Genomic DNA, 24,034 nt, shown 5'->3' on the forward strand with positions numbered 1-24,034 from the left:
GTACGCTGGGCTAGTACTATTAACTGAACTACATCCCCAGCCTTGAACAACTTTTTTTTTTTTTTTTTAAAAAAGATATATTTTATTTAAAAAATTATGTATATGTGTGTGTCTGGGGTGGGGGTGGGGTGTGTCATGTGAGTGCAGGTGCCTGTGGGGGCCAGAAGAGGGTGTTGCATCCTCTAGAGTGGGAGTTATAGACAGTGGTGAAGGGTCTGATGTGGGTGCTGGGATCCAAACTCAGGTCCTCTGGAAAAGGAGAACATGTTCTTAATCATTGAGCTATCTCTCCAACCCTCAGACTGCTCTTTAAGATCCTCACCTCTGGACTACATCTCTGCAGTGAATATAGTTCTGAAGTTTCATTCTAGCACATTCCATCTCTCCTACATTACCTTCCCATTTACTACAATGAATTTCTTCCTCTTAATCCATCTCAGGCTCCAAACATTCATCTCTGTTCACTACAGATCTTGCTGTCTTTGTATATGACACTATCAGCTGCCAGCACTTAACTACGGACAAGACCCATCACTAGTCCCGCCGAAAATCTCATTTAATGCCAGCAACAGTGAGGTATCTAAAATCAGCCCCACTTCGCAAAGGAGAAAAACAAGTTCAGAGAGGGTAAATGATGTGATGAAGGCCACACAGATAATATGTGGCATGCAACCACTTGAGCCCAGGCTTGCGATTCTAGCATCTGTGTTGTTAACTACACTGTCATTCCAGGTTTATGTCTTTTGGGGGGAGGAAGGGGGATGTTCATCTGATTCATTGAAAAAGAATTCCATTTGTTTCCAAAGAACCAGAGGGAGAGAGACATCTGTGGACAGTCATGAGTAGTCAGAGGAAAAGCCAGTCACCCTGTCGGTGGGGGTGGGGGATGGGACTCCTTTCAGTTAGGAGAGGAACACCTCCCCCAGCACCAGTCCGAAGGAATCCACCTCAATTGGCTGAAGTTGGAGGGGCCTCTGCCTCCCTCCTTTTAGACCAATTAGCTGCCTGTAAGCTGGTGACCTTCCAGGGAAGGTGGCCCAGAAGCTAAGAGAGAGGGGAACACAAAGACCCCCAAGTCCAGCCACCATCTCTTTGGAGTAGAATGTCACTTCAGGCTGAGCCGGGACTTCAGCCAGCCCTGCCATGGTCTGTGTCTGGGCAGAGCAAAGACTCTGAGGCTGGGGTGACTGCCCAGAGATGCAGGGAGACACGCTGGTGTGGAGGCTGGGAAGCAGGAGGAAACAGGAAATTGTAATGTGATGGGGGCAGAGGTGGGGACTGGTGGTGTATGTGGTCCATGGGTCCTCCAGAGCACCCAGCACCACTTCCGAAGGGCAGCACTATCGGACGGTGCTTCATTTCCTCCCAAGGCCAGTTTTTGCCCTTGGGATTAACTCTCCCCACCTTGGACCAAACACCTGTAAAATGTAGACACACAGGGCTACTCAGCATATTTACTTTTTCTGAGTTCAAGCAGAGGGGGCGGGGCGGTGTTAGTAGCATGCATCCTGCTTTGGGTGGAGGATCAGAAGTGGGGTTTGGGTGTAGAGAGCAGAAGAGTGGGGGGCACATATGTGGAGGAACAGAACGAGCTGGAAGGAAGAATAAAGAGTGGCTGCCGTGAATGGGGACCCCTGTTTCCCTCAGCCCCTGTGTGTTGGATCTTCTCCTTTGAGTTCAGAGACTTTCTTGAGACAGCTTGGGTTCGAGGTTAGAAGGGCCTGAAGTCACAGATGGGAGCGGTTTGCTCCGGCCAGCAGAGCCAGGTTCTCGTGGGGGTCGCTCAGGCCTCCTCAGCTGTGGCATCGATGCCCGCGTAGGTGAAGTTCTCAAACAGGGACATGTTCACGTAAGCCTGTGGGAAGAACAAGTCTCAATGGAGCAGAAGCAGGCAGAACTCCGTGAGTTCAAGGTTAGCCTGGTCAGTCCAACAAGCTCCAGGACAACCAAGGCTACTGAAACACTCCAAAAAAAAGAAAAAAAAAATCACTGATTTATCACTCATAAGGCTGTTGTTGATGATTTGATCATTTGTATATATGATTAGTTGATTCTTCCTTCTCCTTTTTTTTCTCCTTCCTTCCCTTCGCCTCTTCTCCCCATAGCCCCTTCCTTTCCCTGCTTTTGAGACAGTCTAAGCCAGGCTGTCCTTGAACTCACTTTGTAGGAAAGGATGACCTTGAATTTGAACTTCCAATCTTGCTTCTGTGCTGAGATTACAGGTATGTGCCACCATGTCCTACCCAGGGCCTCGTGCATGATAAGCAAGCACTAGCAACTGAGCCTAGGCCATATTTGTTTTGTTTTTGAGATAAGGTCTCTCTATGTGGCCCTGGCTGTCTTGGGACTTGCTATGCAGACCAGGCTGTCCTTGAACTCACAGAGATCCTCCTGCCTCTGCTTCTGAAATTGAAGGCTTGTACCACAACACTCAGCCTGCTTTTTGAGAGACAAGAGTATTTTTATGTAGCTCAGGCTGACTTTGAACTCAGTCCATCTCTCAAGAGCTGGGATTATAGATGTACATCATAGACACCTAGCTTCCTTTCTTCTTATGGTATCTATTAATTAACTCATTATTTTCTTTTTGGTTTTTCAAGACAGGATTTCTCTGTGTAGTCTTGATGCCTGTCCTAGATCTCTCTCTGTAGACCAGGCTGGCCTCAAACTCACAGAGATCCATCTGGCTCTGCTGGGATTAAAGGCGTGTGCCACCAGCACCTAGCTTCAACTCATTATTTTCATAGGCAGGTGGTGGTGGTGACACTTTTAATCCCAACACTAGGGAGGCAGAGGCAAGAGGATCTCTGAGTTCAAGGCCAGTCTGGTCCACAGAACTAGTTCACAAAGAAACCGTGTCTTGAAACACACAAACAAACAAATCCCACCCAAAAACCTGTTTTCATATTTACACATTTTGCTGTATTTTTTCTTTCATTTTTATTTGATAATTCATCTATTCACATGGTTATTTGATTCAGTGATTGGATTGTGTTTATTCATATGATTATGCACTACTCACTAATTACATTTATTTATTCAGCCCTTCCTATATCATTCAGCCACCTCTCCATTTTGGGTGACCCTTCATGCATTTTCTCTGGCCCTGGACCGGGTGGGAAGAGGGGTCCCAGGAGGGAATGGGTTGATGGCTTGGAGGAAGACAGACTAGCTGTCTGGAATTTAGGGGAGGGATTTGCTGTTGAGACTAAGCAATGAAAGCTTTGGAAAGAGTGTATATGGGCCTAGTGTCTAAACCCTGCATGGGCTGAATCCTAAATCCAACCCAACTGTGGTGACAGCCTCAGCTGAGGGAGTTTGGGTCATGTGTGAGGGTGAGAGACACAGTGGCCTCGTATGTGGTATCTATGAGATGGTGCTCCTGTGAACTTGGGGGTGCCCATCCCGCCTTGTCCAACCTCTTACCTTCCTGGCTTCTAGCATTCGGCCCAACTGTAGCGCGATCTGGGCAAAGGGGGGGCGCTCATAAGGTCGATCCCGCCAGCACTGCCTCATCAGCTCGTACCTGTGGATGGAAGTGGGGGTGTTGTGAGGTGAGGGACTGTCGGGGGGCCGGGGCCACTCATCTCAGAGTTGAGTTCGCAGAGCTCAGGGGGTAGGGAACTCACACTTCATCATCACAGTTTCGAGGCTGCTCCATGCGATAGCCCTGGGGCAACTTCTCGTAGAGTTCAGCACAGGTCATACCACAGTAGGGCGTGCCTCCTGCAGAGGGTACAAGCCTCCCTCAGTCCAGGGCCCCGCGGTAAGGTGGGGTGCTCTGGAGAACAGGGTGTCAGCTTACCAAGGCTCACTATCTCCCAGAGGAGGACCCCAAAGGACCAGCTGAAATGAGAAAGATGGACATAATCACTTGTGGGAGACACATAGTTTAATCTCTATGTAACCAAGCTGTGTCACCATACCAGGTCCTGCATGTGTCTTCTCTGCTGGCATCTGGCTTTGGCCAGCTACTGTCCCTATTCCAGGGAAGGGCTTTCATAGGCCCTGATCCCCAGACTCAACTAATTAGAGTAACATTTTGTCTCTCTCTCTCTCTCTCTCTCTCTCTCTCTCTCTCTCTCTCTCTCTCTCAGTGTGAGTGTATGTAGTGTGTGGTGTGTGTGTTCACGGGTGGACACTGGGCCTCTTTAATTGATCTCCGCCTTAGTCTTTGGATGGTTTCCTCTCACTGAACCTGGAGTTTGCTGATTCTGATAGACTGGCCAGCAAGCCCCAGGAATCCTCCTGCCTCTGCCTCCCTAGTGCTGGGATCGCAGTACACGCTGCCTGCAGTCCCGTTTTCTTACCCCCCTCCCCCCATGTGAGTGCGGAGAATCTCAACTTCAGTCATCGGGTTTACACATCAGGCACTTTACCAGCTCAGCCAGCTCCACAGTCCTTACGGCTAACATTTTAAAGATTTTTTCTTTCTTTCTTTCTTCTTCTTCTTCTTTTTTTTTGTAATGATTTTTAGATTTAGTTTTGTGAATGAAGGTCTTGCCTGTGTGTATGTATATGCACAATATGTACGTCCCTGGTACACACAGGATTCAGAAAAGGTTGTTGGGTCCATTGGAATTTGAGTTATAGATGGTTGTGAGCCACCATGTGGGTTCTTAGAATTAAAGCCCAGTCCCCCGGAAAAGCATCCACTGCTCTTAACTATGGAACCATCTCTCCAGCTCCAAACTGAGAATATTTTTAACTGACATTTTTATTGAGCACTAACTATGGTCTGAGTACTGATTAATTAACATACATGCCAATTATGGAACTCACGACAGCCCTGTGATTCAGGCTTTACTATCCTCATTTTACAGATGAAAACACTGAGGTCTGAACAGGATCTGAATCCTGACTCTAAAGTCCTCATTCTTCAGTGCATCTTGCCTGGTAAGAAGTTCTGTGCAGGTGCATGGCAGGCCTAAGCCAGGGCAGGGAGTCCTAGTGTGGAGAACTCTAGAGAGTCTTGGGGCAGAAGCAGGAAGTAGGTAGTGGTCAGAGGGGCAGTCGGTGAGGTCAGTTCAGTCCAAAGGGCTCAGGGCCAGGACAGAGCCGCTCAGAAGATAGGGCTGAAAGGTCAGCGGGTCAGGTTCAGACTGAGATGTACATACCTGGAGATAGGGGATGTGAGCCAAGATGGTCATGGTGTGTAGGAAGTGTGCCAAGATGGTCATGGTGTGTGCATGTGCATGCCTGTGTGCATGTGTGCACCTATGTGCATCTGTGTGTGTGTGTGTGAGTGTGTGTGGCACAGAGGGTCTGAAGGGTCATGTACTGGTAAGAGCCTCAGGTGGCCCTGATCTTACCCTTCAGACAGAAAGGTGGGCATGCTCCTTGAGTATTGAAGGCTATGAAGGTCCAGCCCCTCGATAGCTTTCCCCAGCGTTCCAGAAGAGATGCTACTGGTGGCAAATAAATCTGAGGGATACTCTAGTCAATCTACACACACGAAACTCTTTAGTCCATACACTTTATTCTTCTGAGTCAGTTCTCTCTTTACAAGCTTCTATTCTGCTCTCATGCCTAGTTCCTTTCTTGCCTAATTTCTCTCTACATTTATCTGCTGTCCCCTCTAAGTTCTATCTTAATTCTCTCATGTTAGTTCCGCCCCATCTAGGTTTGCATCCATCTAGTTCCTTCCCATCTTAGCTCCTCTCCCATCTCCTTCTTTCTCATCTTGTTCTTTCCCATCTGTCTCTTCCTCATCTTTCATCTCATTCCTCTAGTCCTCTCTTCTAGCCCTTCAATCTAGTTCTTCCCCATCTCAGTTCATTACCCTCCAGTTCTTACCCATCTAATCCTTCCATTCTCTTTTCTCTTCTCCGTCTTGTCCTATACTCTCTGAGGTTTACAGTTATATACCCGTGCAATAGCAATGTTCTGGCAAGACAAGTCACCAGGCTTGAATTCCCTCAGAGTCAAAAGGAGAGGCAATAAGATCCACACAAAAGAGCAGTAATTGCCAGCCATCATCTGCAACCCAAAAGGGAAGTGACTAATGGGGAATAGAGTCAACTGAGGACTAAATTCGGTTAATATCTGAGCAAAGGGGATTTTATGTGCTCAACTATATTCTTAGACGTGGTTAAAGTGTTAGGAGTCTATCAGTGACGAGTGAAAATAAAACTGCCTTATTTTCCTTTGGCCCCTTATCTGTCCAAGCAGCCTGAGTCAGCTTGATGTACCTGTTAAGTAGAGACCCTTTAGTTCTGAGTTAATAGTTAAAGATAGATCTAAAACTAGAGATAAGACTTTGGAAAGGGTAAAGTTAAGCTTAATTCGCACATCCGCCAGGCCTTCTCAAACAGATAGTCTGGATGTTTAAGTGTGTTCTTAGAGAGCACAGAGGTACCTCTGATAAGATACTTTCATCTGTCTGGGGATGGTCCTGGCCGGATGCTGCCAATGACGATAATTACAGGGAGGCTTGAATTGGGGTTCTGGCTGTGTATAGCTGTCAGCGTAGAAGGTTATCTAAATATTCCACTAGTAGAGGGGAAATGGTGCCCAATGAATGATGGAAAATCTGCAATAGCACACGAGAAATTCATAGCAGGAAACCAAGACTCCTTAAGCCTCAGCTTTACCTCTGGAAAGACTTTTGGCTTCTTCCAGGTATGAGCTTGTCATAATCAGCTGATATCCTACTTCATGTATTTCTGCAGTCTATAGTACTTGAGTGTTCTCTCTTGCTACCCTAGTGACTGCCCAGTTTTTCTGGATCTCATTGAAGAATTCCTTGGACTCTTACACAAAGAAAATCCTAAACACTCCCTAACCTAGTCTTACCACTAAAGTCACTTCCAAGATCAAAATCCTTCCAGGCATTAGGAAGCCTCCTAGCTTCCCTCTAAGATGCAGAAACTTCTAGAGCATTCTCAGAACTCACTGTTGCACACCTGGATTCTACCTGTTGATACCCATGTCATGCCTTCAATAACCCAAGACATTGTTGCGGTGTATCTAGGCTATGCCTGAGTATTCTCGGGGGCCAAGCCCTCTGCCCCTTCCCACCTCTCCCCACACTCACACATCACTCTTGGTGGTGTAGACACTGTAGTTGAGAGACTCAATGGCCATCCAACGCACAGGGAGACGGCCCTGTGAAGTAAAGGGTCAGAGGGCCAGGATGGAAGAAAAGGCTATTTGAGGGGCTTGCAGGGGGAGGTCCGGGAATGGGTCCTAAGTGGGAAAGGCTGAATGAGACTTACCATCGTCTTCTTCACATATACTTCCTCCCCCCGAGAAAGGCCAAAGTCTGCGATCTTGGAGGCCAGGTTCTCTCCAACCAGCACATTCCGGGCAGCCAGGTCCCTGTGGATGAACTGCAGGCAATGTCAGAAGTCAGGGAAGGGATGGGGCCCAGGAGCATGGGGCCGGTTGGAGCTCCTGTGTCTTCCTACCCACATATCCCTTAGCTGACCAGCTGACCAGGGATCAGAGGAAAGTCAGTACTGGTTCTCATGCATCCCTTCTGGACTTGGGCCACAGTCAAGTGCAGCTAGTGTCCCTCTTTCTGGTACAGGGGTGATTGATTTACCGCCCTCTCCTCCATCCCCTCCCTCTCCTCCTGTTCTTCTTTTTCTCTTCTTCCACCCCTTCCCCTCATCTTTTGAAACAGAGTCTTGCTATGTGGTCTTGGTTGGTCTGGTACTTATTATGTAGCCCATAATATCTCCCACCGCTGTCTTCCAAGAACTGGGATCCCAGGCATTACCTCATCCTACCTCTCCTCTTTCAATGCCTTCTGTCCCATTTCCCCCACTGTCTTGTCCCCTCTCCCTTACTGCTCAAAGTCCATAAGTGACCTCCATGTTCCAGGTTCTCCCCTTAGCCCTACATCCTCCTTAGACGTGTTTTCCATCAGCTTCTCCCTGATGCCCCTCTCCTTTCAAAGACTCAAAATTTTGCTGCCTGTACAATGCCTCCGCTCAGGCTGGAGTGGCCCCTCTGGCAGTTGTCCCCTCTCTCATCTCATTTGGGAGCCCACCCCACCCTCTTCAGTGGCTCTCCACCCACTCCCTGCTGGAGTGGGCGCTGAAATGGCAGCCCCGACACTGTCCAGCCCAGGCCAGTCTCTTGGGTGCTAGTTTGGTATCTACAACTTGCCCGCTCAACACCTCTGCCCAGGATGTCTCTCAGGGACTCCAAATCCAGCACCTTCTCCCTATATGCCTCCTGTCCTCTTCTCCATCCATGTAACGTTTACAATCACTCGGCTCCAGGGCCTGAGCCTAGGCCTGTGTCCTTCCTTCTCACTGTTCATACTTCCCATGCCCAATTAGAACCTGCTGATTGACCACCCGACCAGGTCTGCTCAGTGGCCTCCTCTCTCCCTACTGTGGCCCACCTCACTCGCTCACTCACACACACCTGCTTCTCACTCAGGTACTGCATGCCATTGGCTGCATCGCTGGCGAAGCGCAGCAGCTGCCGGGAGCTGAGGGTGGAGGCTGTTCCATGCTCTCGAGCAAATGCTGGATCAGTCTCCAGGACCCTGCTCTTCCTCAGGAAATCTAGCAGGTTTCCATAGGGGGCATATTCGATAGCAATATATAAGTAACCTGGGAGGTAAGGAGACACATGGTGATGGTTTAGGTACAGGTCATGTGTTGTTATGAGCATCACCCGATTGTAAGAGGCAGTCTGCAGCATGCAGGAAAATCCCGTGATGAGCACGGAACCTAGGGATCCCCACAAGCTACTAGTGTGGTACAGGTGATGGCTGATGACAGAGGTCTGGAAGGAATAGGCCATGAACTAGGGGCTCACCTCGGTTCTCACAGGCCCCCAAGAGGTTGATGATATTAGGGTGGTGCCCTAGTTTGCACAGAACTTCCAGTTCGCCTGCAAAGTCTCGATGGTCATTTTCAGAAGCATACTCTGTGTAAAGAAATCAGTGTCAATTTTTGCCATGGATAACTCTGGGAGGGCATCAGTTGCTGGTGGGAGTTGTAGGTAGAGCCTGATGTTTGTGGGATAAAGGAAGAGAAAGAGGCTGGGGTCTGGAGTCACGTCCAAGGACCTTTGAGCATCTTGATGGCGGCGTTCATCTTGAGCCCGTCCTTCTTGATCATGGCCCGGATGACTTGGCCGAAGTTGCCCTCCCCGATGAGGTCCTCAAAGGTGATGTCCTCCCACTCCAGCACAGGGTAACTCAGGGGCTCAGGCTGTGGCTTTGGCCGCCGGGTCAATGTCAGGGTCCCTGAGCTGAACTGCAGGATGGTCTCTTCACCCTTCATGGGATGGGATGAATAGCAGCCAGTCCACACAAGAGATGTGAGGACAAAAGGGGGATCAGAGAGGCATACAGAGAGAGGGTTCAACGGTTAGACAGACGGACAGAGCCAGACAGAGGATGCCCTGGTGGTCAACCTGGGCCACACCTACAGAGATGGACAGTGCACAGAATCACAGGTGACAGAGTCACAGGTGGGTTCTGGGTCACAGGTGTCTAAGAAGACAAGTATAGAGGCATTATCTTGTAAGTCTAGTATATGGGCTTTGCTACAAGGTGGAACCCAGGGCTTGTGGGTAAGTTGCCAAATCATGGATAGGTCAAATGGACCAAAAACATTCTAATATTTAAATAGAGAATTGGAATGAGATGTAATGGGGAAAAAGGAAGCTTCCCATTATTGTGCAAACCCCACAACTAGGCTTTATTTATTCATTTACTTATGCCATCTTGGGTGAATTTCTTGAGTGTTTATTACATGCTAAGCCCTGAGCTGTAGGGGGCGGGTGGACAGATTTTCTTCTTCACGGTAGAAGAAGCAGAGACGATCTTTGTCCCTCCTCTTGGTGTCTAGACATAGTTCCAATGCCAGGCCAGGACTCAAGGACCATAACAAAGAGGACTGCCCAGCTCCCTCTACTAAGCAGGGCTGTGCTGGTCAGAGTCGATGACAGGAAAAGGCAGCCGCTGATTGGGAGTAAGGGACTGCAATATGAGAACCTGAAGCAAGGTCCAGGTGGACCATGCAGGCAGGGGATTTCCTAAGTGAATTGATGGCAAGCTTGCTGGGGAAGTGCTGGGGACACAGGTCACATGGATTCATATGAAGCTTGTGCAGCTGAGGCATGCATCAGAATAAACATGTAAGGTCTGTGGCTACATCATATTCGGGTGCATCCATTCAGACATACATGTACACGTGAGAACCTACAGGTGTACCAGCACAGGAACACATGCATATGTACATGGGATGCACAAGTGCACCACTACATGGCACACGCATGAGCATGAATGTCTGTGTGCAGGCACACACAGCAGACATCTATACTGATAAGTGTAATGATCACATGTACACTAAAGGCTGCGTTCTCACTGCCTGGCCTCGGCATCTGGCCCTGCTACCCTCTCCCCGCCTCCCACGGCAGTGATAGCTTTCTGTGCACACTGACCTCAGAGGCAAGGTCAACACAGCTCAGACAAAGAAGCCAGTTGAATCTCTGGACTCTGATGGGATTTTTAAAGGCACTGCAGACACCAGTGTTGAACACTGGACTTTCTATACAAGAGTTAGCCCGAGAGGAGAGAGAGAAGTGTTTCTTCCTTTTCTTTCTGCCATTCTTGGTGATGCTCTGAGTTTCTTTTAAACCACTCTAAATAGCAAGAGCCCATGCAGAAAGGGCCAAGGCTAGCGTTCTGATTCTGAGTGGGACAACAGTGGGAAGTTCTCAGAGGGGGTGGGACCACCAGGATGGGTGGACATGACAAGATAGGGTGAGATGCCGGCAGCCCTCCCCATCCCATGTCTGTACGGGCGCGAGGGCCAGAGGGCACGTAAGAGGACTAACAACCCAGGAGTGTTTGAAGAGTGAGCCTCTCTCCTCCAGGAGCACAGGTGAGGCTGAGGCTGTAGGCCTGGCACACTTCTGGAGGGTCAAAGGCTAGCTATGTGAAGGGCATGGCCACACATCACTGCCCTTCAGGGGGTCTGGAGAAGCACAAGTGAACAGTTTCCCAAAGGAGCTCATGGAGCTTCCAAGAATAAGGGCTGGGGCCGGTGTAGTGATGCACACCTTTAATCCCAGCACTTGGAGGCAGAGGCAGGCCATCTCTGTGAGTTGAGGCCAGCCTGGTCTACATAGAGAGGCCCTGTCTCAAAAAAAGAAAAGAAAAAAGAAAGGAACAATAAAAGAGTGGAGGCTGGGCTGGGTGGTGGTGGTGGCAGCAGCGCTGAGTGGATCTCTGTGAGTCCGAGGCCAGCCTAGTCTACAGAGCGAGATCCAAGACAGGCACCAAAACTACATGGAGAAACCCTGTCTCGAAAAACCAAAAAACCAAAACAAAAAACAAAAAACAAAACAAAATAGTGGGGCTGGGATGAGAGCTCACAGCAAGCAGGATTCCGAACACTGACCACAGAAGTGTATAGATAGAGGCTGGCTCCCAAGTAAGGAAGTGCCTGTGAGGCCAGCATGGGCCCTAGCTGCCCCTCCAGGATATCGCCATGTGATCCAGGCTGATAGCACCCTCAAGGGGTGGTAAGTGTAGAAGACAATTCCAAATGGTGTCTTCCAAGCCTGGAATAAGACCTGATGAAATATGAACGAACTGTCTTCTTTTTAACTGAGACTGCTAATTATTCAGCCATTAATATGAATGGGCTCATGAGCTGAATTCAGTTCTAGAAAAAAAAAAAAGTTCTATTTTGTACCCTAGAGGGTCACTGGATGTAGCTTTAGACTTGTGGCATGAACAGGCATGTGCATACCCATATGTACTTGCATGCATGTGGGTACAAACACACACACTAGACAGTATCATGTACCCAGTGGGCACGGGACACTGACCGATCCTGACTGGTAGGTGAAGGTGCGTCTCCGATGCAGGCAGCTTCTTCGGATGCACACCAGGGCTAAAAGGGCAGCCAGGATGGTGAGGCAGGTGGCAGAGATGGAGCCTACGACAGCCAGGACCAGCTGCTGGTCAAGGCCCTCTTCAGCCGCCCGGCTCTCTTGAGCTGGGCCCTCGCTCTGCAGCCCTAGACACAAAGAAGGACAGACTGTGGAGATAGCCTGGGTCAGGGAACCCAGAGGCCACCATGGGATCCCACAGAGGGAGAGATTGGAGATCCTGGTACCACGCTGTGAGGAGGCATCATGGATGACTGGAGTTCAGGGCTTGGGGAAGCAACTAGAATAGTTTCCCAGATAGGAAAGTCAGGGCTTGCGATGCCTTTGCTCCAAGTTTGGAGGTGAGGTGGAGGGGTGCATGCAGTCTCGGGGGGCCTTAGAGAGAGTGCAAGGGTCTGTTCTCTCACCGTTGCCCAGAGTGGACTCCTCCACGGTGTTGCTCCAGTCGCCGAGACCCTGCACACTGGCCCGCACACGGAAGAGGTAGCGTGTGCTGGCATTGAGGCCACGGACGATGGTGCTTGTCTCCTCCGGCCTGTCTACATCCATCCACTTGGGGTCTCCTGAGCCCCCAGCCACCTGAATCTCCACAATGTACTTGGATATAGGACCCGATGGAGCCTCAGGATGCTGCCATGTGAGCTGGATCTCAGAGTCTGAGAGGGCCTGGGCATGGAGTTTCCGGGGAGCTGGAGGCCCTGGGGAGGGAAGAGAGGGAAGGAAGGAATAGATTGAACGGCGATGTTTAGCTGTGCGGAACGATGCATTTGTTCTAACGTGTGCTCTTCTTTGTGGATCCCGGCACAGGAGCCACAGGCTACCTTCCCCTGGCTGGGCTCATTTCCATCCCCAGGTCACCTCCATCTCCAAGCTGCTTCTTCCCTTGCATCCCAAGTCCTCTCCATGTCCTCAGTAGCTTAGGCTCCCTCCACCCTCACCCACGGCCCTGTTCTTCACACGAGTCATCATTTCCTCACAAATCCCCCCCCCCCCCCCCGCCCCACATGCTCCTGGTTCTTCTATCTCCCCCACGCCTCCTGGGTTCGCTCCATGTCCGTCCGGTCTCTTGTAACCTCCCTTCTCCCTAGCCCATCATTCCCGCAGTGGGCCTACCGCTGGGGGGCAGAAGCACGTGTGCAGGGGGGGAGGCGGGGCCCAGGAGAGTGCAATGATACAGTTGCACATCCAGCTGGTAGTGGGTGCCCGGCGTGAGTCCAGTCAGGAGGGCGGTGCGGGCCTGGGGGGATGAGATGTTCTCCCGCCTCTCCTGTCCCCGGGCCGCGTCCCACAGGCGCAGCAGGAAGCCGTCACCCAACAGTGGCACCGAGGGTAGGGACCAGCTCACTCGTAGCCTGTCGGGACCCTCCACGTGCCAGCCCTCTAGCCACGGCTGCAGCAAAGGCTCTGTGGCCAGAGGTTAGGAGGGGTCAGAATCATTCAACGGGTCCTTGGGGGCTAAAGGGGATAATAATCCCCAGTGGGGCAGGGCTGGGACGACCTCCAGTGGGAAAGGCGGGGGTCTTTGGGGGTAGACATGGACATATTCTGAGTGGGCACGGCCGTAAACCCCGGGGGAACAGGAAGGAAAGACTCTGGGCTTCTTACCAGGACAGTCAGTGGTCATTAGGGTAGAAGGCCCCCAGGGTCCCTCTCCTCCTTCCCCTGGCCGGCTCAGCTGCACCCGAACACTGTATCCTGTCTTCGGCTTCAGGTTCATCAACGTCACGTTTTCACTGGGATCCACTGGGGGTGGGGTGTGCCACACACATCACTAGGTCCCAGCCGTGTCCCGGGGCCACCGTTCCCCCTTAGCCCCCTCTTCTTTTTGTATGACCTCCTCCCTCCCTTTCTGTTTCCACCCTATCCCCTCACTATTACACATCCCTCCACCCCCTAACTCAGACCCCACTCACCCACAATTGCAGACCAGGCGATCATGCTGTCCTGGGGCCGATAGTGTAGGCGGACGGAGGAGATGGGTCCATCCCCACCAAAGGAGACCAACGGGGAGACCACGAGCTGACGGCTCTGCCTGGCCAGGAGCCGAGGAGCAGTGAGAGGCACTGGGGGTACTGCCAAAAAACTGGGAGGAGTCAGGGTCCGGGAGGAAGGGAGCGCTCTGGGATCTGGAGATTATCTAGTCTGGTGGGAGGAGACCAAGTTCAGCCGATGACTGGGATGGCCAAGGCTCAGAGAAAGCGGTTCTGGTCTCTGGGAAGCTTGGACCACAAGGACTGGACCATAAGGATGGAGGCATCTCAAAAGATGCCAGGGGAGGGTGTGATGTGACCATGTGGAGGCTGGGAAGCAGCTCTCTGTCCTTGCAATCCTGGGTAGAGAGAGGCTGGGATGCGGAGGCAGGGACCACCAAGGTGTCTGTCATGTGCTCCCTTCCCTCCCCTTCAGCATTCAATCTATTGATTTGTTTGAAAGACAGAACATGCCAGTGATGAGGTACCTGCTCCACACTTGATGCTTGTTATGTATAACCAGTAATTCTCACAGCCCCTGGGTCACGAACAAAGAAATTGGGGCTCAGAGACATCGCACGGCTTGCCTGAGGACACGCAGCTAGGGGAATTTGAACTAGGTCTGTCTGATCAGGCTACCTCAGATCAATCAGTCCTACCCTAAAGCAGTATTTGTGTTTCTGCCTGGCTTCCTCCACCGTCACTGCCCCTGTTCCGGCCTGTTTTTCTCTCTAGATTATTGTATTAATGCCTAAACAGGTTCCTTGGCTTCTTGCAGACTGACTTTCCCAGAAAGCATAAAAGGAAAGAAAGGAGAAGGGGAGGGAGGGAGGGAGTAAGGGAGGGAGGTGGAGGAGTGTGGAGGACGCAGCGTGGTCAGGTGGTAGCAGTGTGTCAGGGGCAGGTACAGATCTGGGGGAGATGAATGTCCAGTTTGGATCCTAAGGAGGCCCCAGTGCCTATGGCTCGTGCAGGGGATCAGAGTCCAGGCGAAGTGGCTGGTATACAATGGGCTCCTGAATCACACACACACACACACACACACACACACACACACACACACACACAAACACACACACACGAACTTCCACATTGCCTTCGAGACCAGAACTTGATGCTCACCTCAGGGAGGTCCACTACTCGGGGCTGGCATCAGGAGAGGGGTCCTGACTACAGGACACAGTGGCACTGCCAGAGAAGGGCTGGCACCTTGGCACTGGATGCCACTTTTAGATAACAGCAGTTGTCCTCTGTATCGAGTGGCTTCTGCCAGCCACTGTGCTAACTACTTACACGTATCACCTAGTTTAGTCTTCCCGAGCAGCCTGGCCGCTTTTACACGGTAAGAAACTGGCAGAAGGCTCTAACTTGCTTAGGTGAGAGAACTTGTAGAGAGCGGCTTGGAATCCAAGTCAGAGCGGAGGGCTGAAGCCAAAGATCTGATAAAAGACTGAGAAGAGAAAAGTGGGGCCTGGTGGATGAGGTAGTAGGAGGGAGGTGACGAGGGATTGGAAAGCAGAAGAAAAAGAGGAGAGGGAAGGAGAAGGGAGATGAAAACAGACATGGGGTGTGGGGGGGCAGAAGGAATGTAGAGCTTGGGGTACGAGACTGCCCAGGCTTATAGTGCGGAAGTGAAAAAATGCCAAGTCCATGGAGAGGGTGCTCTGCGCTTTGCTCTGAGTGCCTGGTAGTTCCCTTCTTATTCATCCAACAGAATCCTGTGTACGTGTCCCTTTTGAGGAGCCGAACAGGTTTGCCTGTCCGCTGTCCCTGTGTGTCCATGTGAGGTGACTCAGGTAAAAGGGCAGCACCCCGAGGTGGAGTTAAAGGGACCCTGGGTGCGGTGGTGAACAGCGCATGCAATGCAGGAGGCAGGGCAAGGCTGGAGGATGTCCTGTTCCTCATGTCTTTTCCAGGTGGGACCAAGTTGTGTTTCAGCCTTGACACTGATTGGCCACCAGCCTTCTCTGCCTGGGGCTGAGCTTGGCCCTTCGAAGCCCTTGACTTTCCTGCTAGGATCCCCAGCCTGAGCAGCATCAAGTAGTGCCTACTCAGACTACCATCCGTCCTCCAGAGCCTTAGAACACCGCTAACCTTTGACATTGACTTTGAAGCGCCGGCTGTCTTGGCCACCGGACGTGGATACACGGCATTCCCAGAACCCGCTGTCCCCAAGAGTCAAACGGGGCACCTCAAACTCAGCTGTGGTCCTGTCGAGCTCAACAATGGCCTTTGTAGACTAAGAGACAAGAGGAGACAGGCAATGGAGAATGCATGCTTCCTGAGGCAGATGGGAGTCAGTACTGACTGTTGCTGGAACACAGACCCAGCAACATCCCCTCACGGGTTCGCCCACCCCATTTAAGTCATGGCCAGGCAAGTGGGCAGAGCCTACAAGTTCTCCTGGGGTTAGGGGTCTAAGGAATGAGCTGTCAAGCTGGTGAGGTGGGGGAGCAGACAGTAGGTGGGGGTGACAGGGGCTGACCAGGAGCATGGTGCCATCTGGCTTGCGGAGTTCCATGCTGCCCCGTACTGGGAAGGGATTCCCTGCAGCGGCACAGTTGATCCGAGGTGTTGTCCCTAAGTTGAATTCCAGCTCGGTGGCCACATTGAGGATCTGGGGGATCCGGTCTAGAGAAAGAGAGAGAGAGAGAGAAAAGCCATCCCGAACAATCCTGAGGCAGCCATGCGACCACCAATGTGCTCCTTGTCCCATGCTCTGCATCTCAGAGAGGGTCCTACGGTCTGCCCTGCCACTTACAACTGAAATCCGCAAGGTCTTGTGTGGTTCCTTCAGGCCCTGGTTCCCCACATCCAGTCAGGTGTAGGGCTCACCTCCCCCGTCTCTCCCATCACATTTCCTACGATCTTCTAAGTCTCAGAGGCAGGCCCCTTATCACTCGCCCAGCTCAAACAGTTCAGGCTGAATTCCCTCTCTCTCTCTCTCTCTCTCTCTCTCTCTCTCTCTCTCTCTCTCTCTCTCTCTCTCTTCCTCTCTCCCTCTTCTTCCTTAGTCCCTCTCTCTTTCTCACTGTCTTATGCTGTAGCCTAGGCTGGCCTGACACTCACTTTGTAGCACAGGCTGGCCTTGAACTCCAGACAGTTCTCTTGTCTCAGCCTCCCGAGTGCTAAGATTATAGGTATGAGCCATTACACCTGCCAACTCCTTCATTTCTGGCCCTTGGCTTCTGTGCTCCGCCCACAATGAGAGGCTCTTCCTCACCTACAAGTCTGACCATCATACACCCTTCAACAATTTCTGTCCAGCTCTTCACATTAAGTAGCCACCCTTTGGCTTATATTCAAAGGCTCCATCACTTGGCCCATCCTGACCGCTCCCCTAACCCCTACTTCAACTCCCTGGGCTTTCTTCACATCCTTCCCCAATCATCTCTCTTTGTCTTTCACATTCAATTCCAGATCTTGGCTCCTCCCCCAAAAGACACTCACACTGGTCAGGGTCTCCCCTAGATCCTGTGCACCCGAGGCAGCCATCCTTCACAATGTGGGTGCCTGAATGGTGAGAATACCTACCACACCTGAACTCCCTGAGGGAAGGACTTGGGCACCACCAATGACAGAAAGAGCAGAGAGATGCCTTTGATAAAGGATCACCTGTCTTGAGGGGTCCCAGGGGCATATACCTGACTTCTCACAGTGTACTCCATGCCATCCAGAGGGGCAGACACAGCCACTGAACCGGTCACAAGTGCCACCGTTTTGGCACTGGCACTGGAGGCGACAATCAGCCCCAAAATGACCAGGGGCACATGCTAGGAACAGAGGAGGTAATAGTTAAAATGGGCCAGTCAGGCCCAGCAGGGTACAGCTGGGCACAAGCTATTCAGCAGGCTGGTGTGGTGGTGGTGGTGGGGGCACCGAGAAGGGAGTGGAGGGCCTGGTGTTTAGGTCAGGGTCATAGTGAAGGGTCTGGCACACTTATGCCCAGAGGAAGTGGCTTAGTCCTTACCTTCCTGGCACTGGCTTCCCCTCCAGCCAGATCCACAAGAACATCCATAGGGATCCGGGAGGCAGAAAGTGAGACCCCGACAGCCTGCTGTGCCTGGGCACTGTTCCTGGCAGCTCTGTCCAAAACAGCCCTCTCTGCAGGCTGAAAACAAGGTGTGTGGTGTGTAGACTCTGTTGGGTCTCATACTCAAAGCTCCGTCTCCGTGGTTTCAGAACCTTCTCCCAGTCAGTGCTAGCTCTCCTACTTACCTTGCTCGCAACGGGTACCAGTGAATCCTGGGGGGCACACACATTCGCCATCATGGTCATGACAGACACCTCCATGCAGGCAGCCTGGGCAATCCTTGACACACCCTGGCCCCCAGCGTCCAGCCCCACAGCCTGGAGGAAAGTGTTTTCAGTAGCTGACCTTCCCCCAGCTGTCCACAGCTGCTGAGGACTAGGGTAGCTCTGGGGACCCTCATGGATCCCGAGACCCCAAGGAAGTACGTATAAGGCTCACAGCTCCCCCACACCACCCACGACCTCTGTCTTCTGTTCCTTACCCCGCACGATGAGCCGAAAGAAGGCACTGCCCAGGGGGCTGGCTTCGAGGTAGGTGGCACTGTAGATGCCACTAGATGGTGGCTGCACGTTCTGGAGATGCAGCTGAAACCGCCCATCATGGGCCTCGTGCCAGTCAAGGGTGTGGAAGTAGGATCCTGGGGGACACAATTAGGTCGGGACCTCCAGAATCACACGAGAGACTGGTGTTACCTCCCTCTGCCCTGGTCACACCAATGTGGCCTGTGTGCATGGATCAGACTTGGGGGAAAGGCAACCACCAGATACTAGTACCCAAGCCAGGAAGCCGGAGAACATCCTCTTCATGCTTTCTGAGCCTCCCAATAAATCAAGTCCTCCCTCTCTCTCCTCTTCATTTAATAATTCAGTCCTTTTCTCATGACTCTTTTTTTTTCCCCCGGAGCTGAGGACCGAACCCAGGGCCTTGTGCTTGCTAGGCAAGCACTCAACCACTGAGCTAAATCCCCAACCCCTTCTTATGACTTTTATAGGAGCTCTCTGCTTCCACGCTAGCCCTATCTGCCCACCCTCCGCTGGACAGCCACCGGGATGCTTTTATAATAGACTTGTCTGTCCCCTATTACGCTTGGGGCTCTCTCTCAGAGCTCTCCATTGCACCAGGATGGAAACCAGTCCTTTAGCCATTGTTTTCCACAGTTTGGCTCTGCTCAGCCCTCGAGTCCCACACCTCACCACACCCTGCCTGACCCCTAACATTCTTGAATTCCTAAATGCTTCTTGGCTTTCTAGAAACATCTGGTATTTCAGGCCTTTGCTCTAGCCTGCCCTGCCTCCTAGAAGGTCCTTTCTTTCTCTGTCTCTTTTGCTTTTCAGGGCTCTCTCCCGGCCTCTTCATCTAGGACCCAAACTGTTAGACAAGGATTCAACCCCCTCTTGTTTTTGCTCAGAACTCTAAACAGACTGCAGAGATTCAGGTTTCCTTGTCCACTTCTACATTTCTTGTTGGTTCAAAGCCTTTTCTACCCAATGAAAACGATCTTCTCTCTTAGGAGCCAAGTACCCAAGAGTCAGCCAGAAGATTATGGGGCTGAGGCAGGCATTTTGGGGACTACTCAGGAAAAAAAGAGTCCTTCCATGGAGTGGATAAGGACAGGGCAGTGGGCAGGCAGGGCACAGAGCTGAGACCCACATATCTGTGTGGACTCCAGCACATAGCCTGCCTTGGGTATCAAGGATCCAAACTGGGCACGTCTTAGAGGGGTCAGACGTCCCTTGTGGGCACTTGTTATCAGCTGTCTTCTTTCCCACGGGGACCGCTGCTCTTCTTAGGAGGGCCATGTGACATCACCTGCTCACTCCCAGGGGAGAGTTGAAGATGAAGGCTTAACATAGTACGTAAGAGGTAGCTGGCCACAGGCTCCTGGACCTCTTAGTACAGGAGGTGAGTGACTCAGAGCTGGAGATGAAATGGGGACAGGTGCATCCCATGGAAGGACCCTGGAGGTTGTCCAGGAGGATGACGGGTGTATCATAGCCATTGGCTGAGTATATGGAGGGCAATGGAGGCCCTGGGGTGTCAGAACCACGCATGGGTCTACCTGTCCAACCAAATGCCCCTCACCATTGTTCTTCCATATCACGTCCGTCTGTTTTGCCTTGTGCACACGTGCGGAAAGCACAGCTGTGTCTCCTTTGTTCACGGTGTGCGTGACCTTGTCTGGAAACAGGTGGGCTGTGGACGAAAGGTCAAGTCAGTGATCCAGGATAGCAGCCCTCCCTCCGTCCCTCCACCTCTGGCAGGCTCACCTCCCGGGCTGTTGTGCACGTAGAGGACTCGAGTGCGCCGCGTGCTGGCGCCGCCCACGCAGGAGAAGACGCCTACCAAGTCTGAGGGCTTGGAGAAGCCCCGCAGCGTGACCTGGTGGGAGCCGTTGCGCGCCAGGTTCAGGGGCTGCCCGGGTGGGAAGGTGCGCACTATGCGGTCATCCTTCTCCAGCAGCAGGGGCGGGCCCCAGGCGTCTGCGCCCCTCCCTGCCCCGGCCTCGCCAGACACGCAAGTCAGGAAGAAATGCTGCGGGTCGGTGATGCGCAGGTTGGCCAACAGGGTTAAATCCACAGCTGCACCTGGGACCAGACAACAGTGACTCCGTGGTAGACCCTGCCAAGAGCCCCATGAAGCCTGCAACTCCGACAGTAACTCGGGTGTCAATGTTTCACTGTGCCCTCTGAAGACTTCACTTTATCAAGGATTTCCACCCCATTCTCTTCCCTTCTACACGTGCTTGCCCTTTGCCCTTCTGTCTCTTCATCCTATAACACAAACAAAAGCACACGTCCTTCTCTGGCTGCAGACAGATGCAGCCCTTGACAGCAGGGCTTTCACAGGGAATGATCTATGTTTCTGTCTCCTTACTTTGTCCCTGTCCGGTCCCTGCCCTGACTCCTTTCTGAACCGTCTCCACCATGACTATCCCTAAGCCACTGGTCCCTGCCCCGCCATGGAGGTGCAGGTTAGAAGAGCCACTCAGACTGGAGTGTCGTGCAGACACCCTCCTTGTTGCTTAAACAATTGAGAGCGATCTGATTGGCTGGGATTGAAGGTAGGCTAGGGGCAGAAATGAAGTTGCTAGCCCTGCCTGGCCCAGAGGGACATAGACACAGTCCAGGTCCTGCCTTGGGAAGCTGGAGAACCAGACGTAGATATCCTCCCAGCTGCAGGTGTTGGGACAGAGGGAGGAACACCTAACCAGTGTGGGGGAGGGGAGGGAGGAGGACAGGGGGCGAATGCAGAGAGGGTCTTCCTCAGAGAAAAAACACCAAAGGGCCTTTGAAGCTTAGGCAGGTTACCTGGGTGAGGAGAAGCAGGAGGAGAAAGGTCAGGGGCAGGGAGAGGCCACCCTGCATGCAAACAGCTTGAGAAACGCACAGAATGAGAAATGTTGTCATGTGGGGAGACGGGCTGCCCAGGGCTAGTGGGACTGGAGCATAAAATTTGTACCCCACAGTGGGCCAGACCGAGGGGAAGAGCCTGACTAGCCTGCCTCAGATCTGTGACCCCAGCCCTTCCCAGACCCCTTCTTCCCTGCCCCTTTCCTGCCTGTTAACGTCAATGGAACTTAAATGCCACTTAGAATACCAGCTCATGGTCTTCGGCGGTCTAGCACAAGTACAAGAAGCTGCCATTTACTGGCCGATGGCAGGCAGGTACCCAATGCCCTTTCTCTTTGGCATCCTCGCGGCCTCCAGTGAAGTTGATTTTCTTTGCTGTCATCATCATTATTCTCGGGCTCCCTTGAGCACGTTCACCTACTCCCAGAGCTTTAACTGTCACCTCTGAGTCAGTGCCTCTGGTGTGGCCTTTCAGCTCCAAAGGCATTTCCATCCGTGTTTCCTAAAGCCTCACCTCTCCCAAGTTCCCTGACTCAGAGGACAACGCCCATTACCTGAGACACCGACTTCAGAGTCATCTATATTTCCACTGTCATAATAATTAATGTTTATTGGACGTCAATTATGCATCGGGCTCTTTAGTGACGTCTCTTACTTTCCCGGTCTGACTGTCCTGGGAGGTGGGTGTTATTATTCCCATTTTATTACCAGGAAACAAAAGCTTAGAACTTGCCCGAGGTCATACAGTTAGAAACTAGCAGAGCCAGGCTGTCCAAGTCTTAAATCCTCATTGCTTAGCTCTCAGGCTGGCACACGTTTCCACAGTTTTTCTTCCTAAACCTTGCTGGCCATCCCTGTCTTCCATACCACCTTTGTCCAGCCCGCGTCTTTACCTACTCAGACCATTTCAGAAGCCACCGCTTCTTTCCCAATTCATTCTCCAAAGTGATGCCACCAAGACTCAAAAACACCCTGTGACTCATTTGCCTACAATGTCCCATGGCTCCCAGGTACCTTCAGGATGATGCGTACAATCCTGAGCATCCGTGGCTTTCCCTTGGCCCCTCCAGCTTTCTCTGCAGAGCCCGCTCTTCCTATGGACTTTCATTCCCCGCCCCCCCATCTCGAACTTATTATTCTGGCAGCTTACCCCTCTTAAGGACATCCTTCCTGTTTTCTTGGCTTACTGCTGGAGGCAGAGTAAACAGTGCTCCTCAAGAACTCTCTGTCTGTCTCTGTTTGGCCTTCATGCCTGGCCTGTGCCCCCTGCTAGACTGTGCATCACTCAAAGGCAGCCTCTGACTTCTAGGCCTCTAGTCAGCAGGCTGCAAGAATTTGTAGCCCATTTTCAGAAACCTTCTCCAAGCCTTCTGTACACAACCCCATTTAAACACAAACATATCCACCCAGGGGGCCAGCACCATTTGATTTCTACCAAATAGGTTTGGGAGTCTCCAGATACTCAGCCAATAGAATGCTATTGGTGCTAAATAAATGTTTGATGTTATTATTATTATTATTATTATTATTATTATTATTATTATTATTTTGAGACAGGGTCTCTCTATGTAGACCAGGCTGTCATTCAACCCACAGAGATCCACCTGCCTTTGCCTCCTGAGTGCTGTGATCAAAGCCACCGTGCCCAGTGGTCCAATGACTTATTAAATACGCCCAACACAGTTACTCCCGAGGTACAAAACAATGGCTGTCTTCTGCCCTCCCCCATAGACAGGCAGTGGTTTCTGGCACCTGCCTGAGTTTTCTCCACCTTGATCTCATTTTTTGATGGAACAAAATGATGATGATGATGATGATGATGATGATGGTGGCACAGTTTCTATTTTTCCCTCTAATTTTTAAATTGTGTTAAAATACACATGCCCTAGAATTTACCCTCAGAACAATTTGTAAACATTCAATTCGGTGTTAATAAATACATTCATGGTATTGTATAAACATCACCACCCATTTCCACAGCTCTTTTTGTTTTTGTTTTTGCCACAAGGTCTCACTACGTCTCTATGTGACTAACATGGAGTTCACTATGGAATCCAGGCTGGGCTCTCAAGTGCTGGGATTAAAGGAGTACACTACCACACCCGACTCTGTAACTTCTTTCATCTCCACAAACTGAAATGCTACACCCCTTAAACAATACCTCTCACTTCCCCTCCCCCAACCCATGGCAGCCTCCATATTGTGAGGGCCACTGCCACGCTATATTAGGGTTTCTTGGGGGAGGGCTGGGATTAAGACTTGGAAACCAGGGGTTTTGGGAGGCACCCAGGGTAGACTTACCAACACGAGAGGCCAAGAAGAGAATGGGGAACAGGAAAGGGGACCCCCACCAGACCATACTCCGGAGGCTGACCTGGACCAGCCAAGGCCAGCTGGGCCTGGGGTCAGTTGCCGTGGGTCTGTATGCTCAGCCTGTTCTGCTTAGTGTGCCTTGGTGCTGGGGAGGAAGAGGAAATGAGGGCTGGTGTGGGAGGGGTGGCAGGGGAGAAGGGTGGGAAGACTCACCCTGCTTCCCAGCCTGTAGTCCTCCCAAGTCCAGCGCCCCCACAAGCCTGGGGATGGGTGTGGCTTGGAAGTCCCTGGAAGGGGGCCACTTGAGGTGTGTGTGTGTGTGGGGGGGGTTATGACAAGGACAGACCTGGGGATGGTTGGACTGACTTCTCCCATCCCCTCTGTCTCTTCCATCTGTTTTGCTGGAGCACAGGAGACAGGAAAGGGAGGAAGCCAGTGGCTTCCGCCTATTGAGGTGTTTGGAGGCAGGACATTGTTCTGGGGCCTCCCCTCCTCCC

The 24,034-nt window shown here is 51.7% G+C and overlaps 1 protein-coding gene across 2 annotated transcripts; it reads right to left on the reverse strand.

The window, feature by feature from the left end:
- Positions 1–1,426: 1,426 nt before the first annotated feature.
- Positions 1,427–23,694, reverse strand: Tie1 (tyrosine kinase with immunoglobulin like and EGF like domains 1). 2 transcript variants are annotated; one of them, XM_028893177.2, is made up of 23 exons: positions 23,526–23,694; positions 20,142–20,459; positions 19,957–20,067; positions 18,356–18,511; positions 18,060–18,191; positions 17,812–17,952; positions 17,486–17,614; positions 16,327–16,472; positions 15,936–16,080; positions 13,785–13,943; positions 13,477–13,614; positions 12,985–13,275; positions 12,279–12,569; positions 11,809–11,999; positions 9,032–9,242; positions 8,779–8,889; positions 8,380–8,570; positions 7,218–7,331; positions 7,037–7,107; positions 3,806–3,846; positions 3,630–3,726; positions 3,427–3,526; positions 1,427–1,855 (listed from the first exon to the last, which is right to left on the reverse strand). In XM_028893177.2, the coding sequence occupies exons 1-23, from the start codon at positions 23,581–23,583 to the stop codon at positions 1,784–1,786; spliced, it is 3,414 nt and encodes a 1,137-aa protein (XP_028749010.1). In that variant the 5' UTR covers positions 23,584–23,694; the 3' UTR covers positions 1,427–1,783. The 2 variants fall into 2 exon arrangements, with proteins under 2 accessions (XP_028749010.1, XP_037058775.1); XM_037202880.1 differs by lacking the exon at positions 12,985–13,275 and having other exon boundaries at positions 23,526–23,682.
- Between the last annotated feature and the right edge of the window lie 340 nt (positions 23,695–24,034).

This window comes from Peromyscus leucopus, chromosome 2, assembly GCF_004664715.2.
Source record: "Peromyscus leucopus breed LL Stock chromosome 2, UCI_PerLeu_2.1, whole genome shotgun sequence".
In the NCBI taxonomy this organism is placed as follows: domain Eukaryota; kingdom Metazoa; phylum Chordata; class Mammalia; order Rodentia; family Cricetidae; genus Peromyscus; species Peromyscus leucopus.

Bases quoted from the DNA above. Each gene is read 5' to 3' on its own strand.
- Tie1 (XM_028893177.2), bottom strand. From the start codon at position 23,583: ATGGTCTGGTGGGGGTCCCCTTTCCTGTTCCCCATTCTCTTCTTGGCC. The intron at 13,615-13,784 runs GTGAGTGGGGTC...CCCCACCCCCAG, and splicing joins CGCCTGGTCTGCAATTGTGG to TGGATCCCAGTGAAAACGTG. The intron at 12,000-12,278 runs GTGAGAGAACAG...CTTTGTGTCTAG, and splicing joins GGAGTCCACTCTGGGCAACG to GGCTGCAGAGCGAGGGCCCA.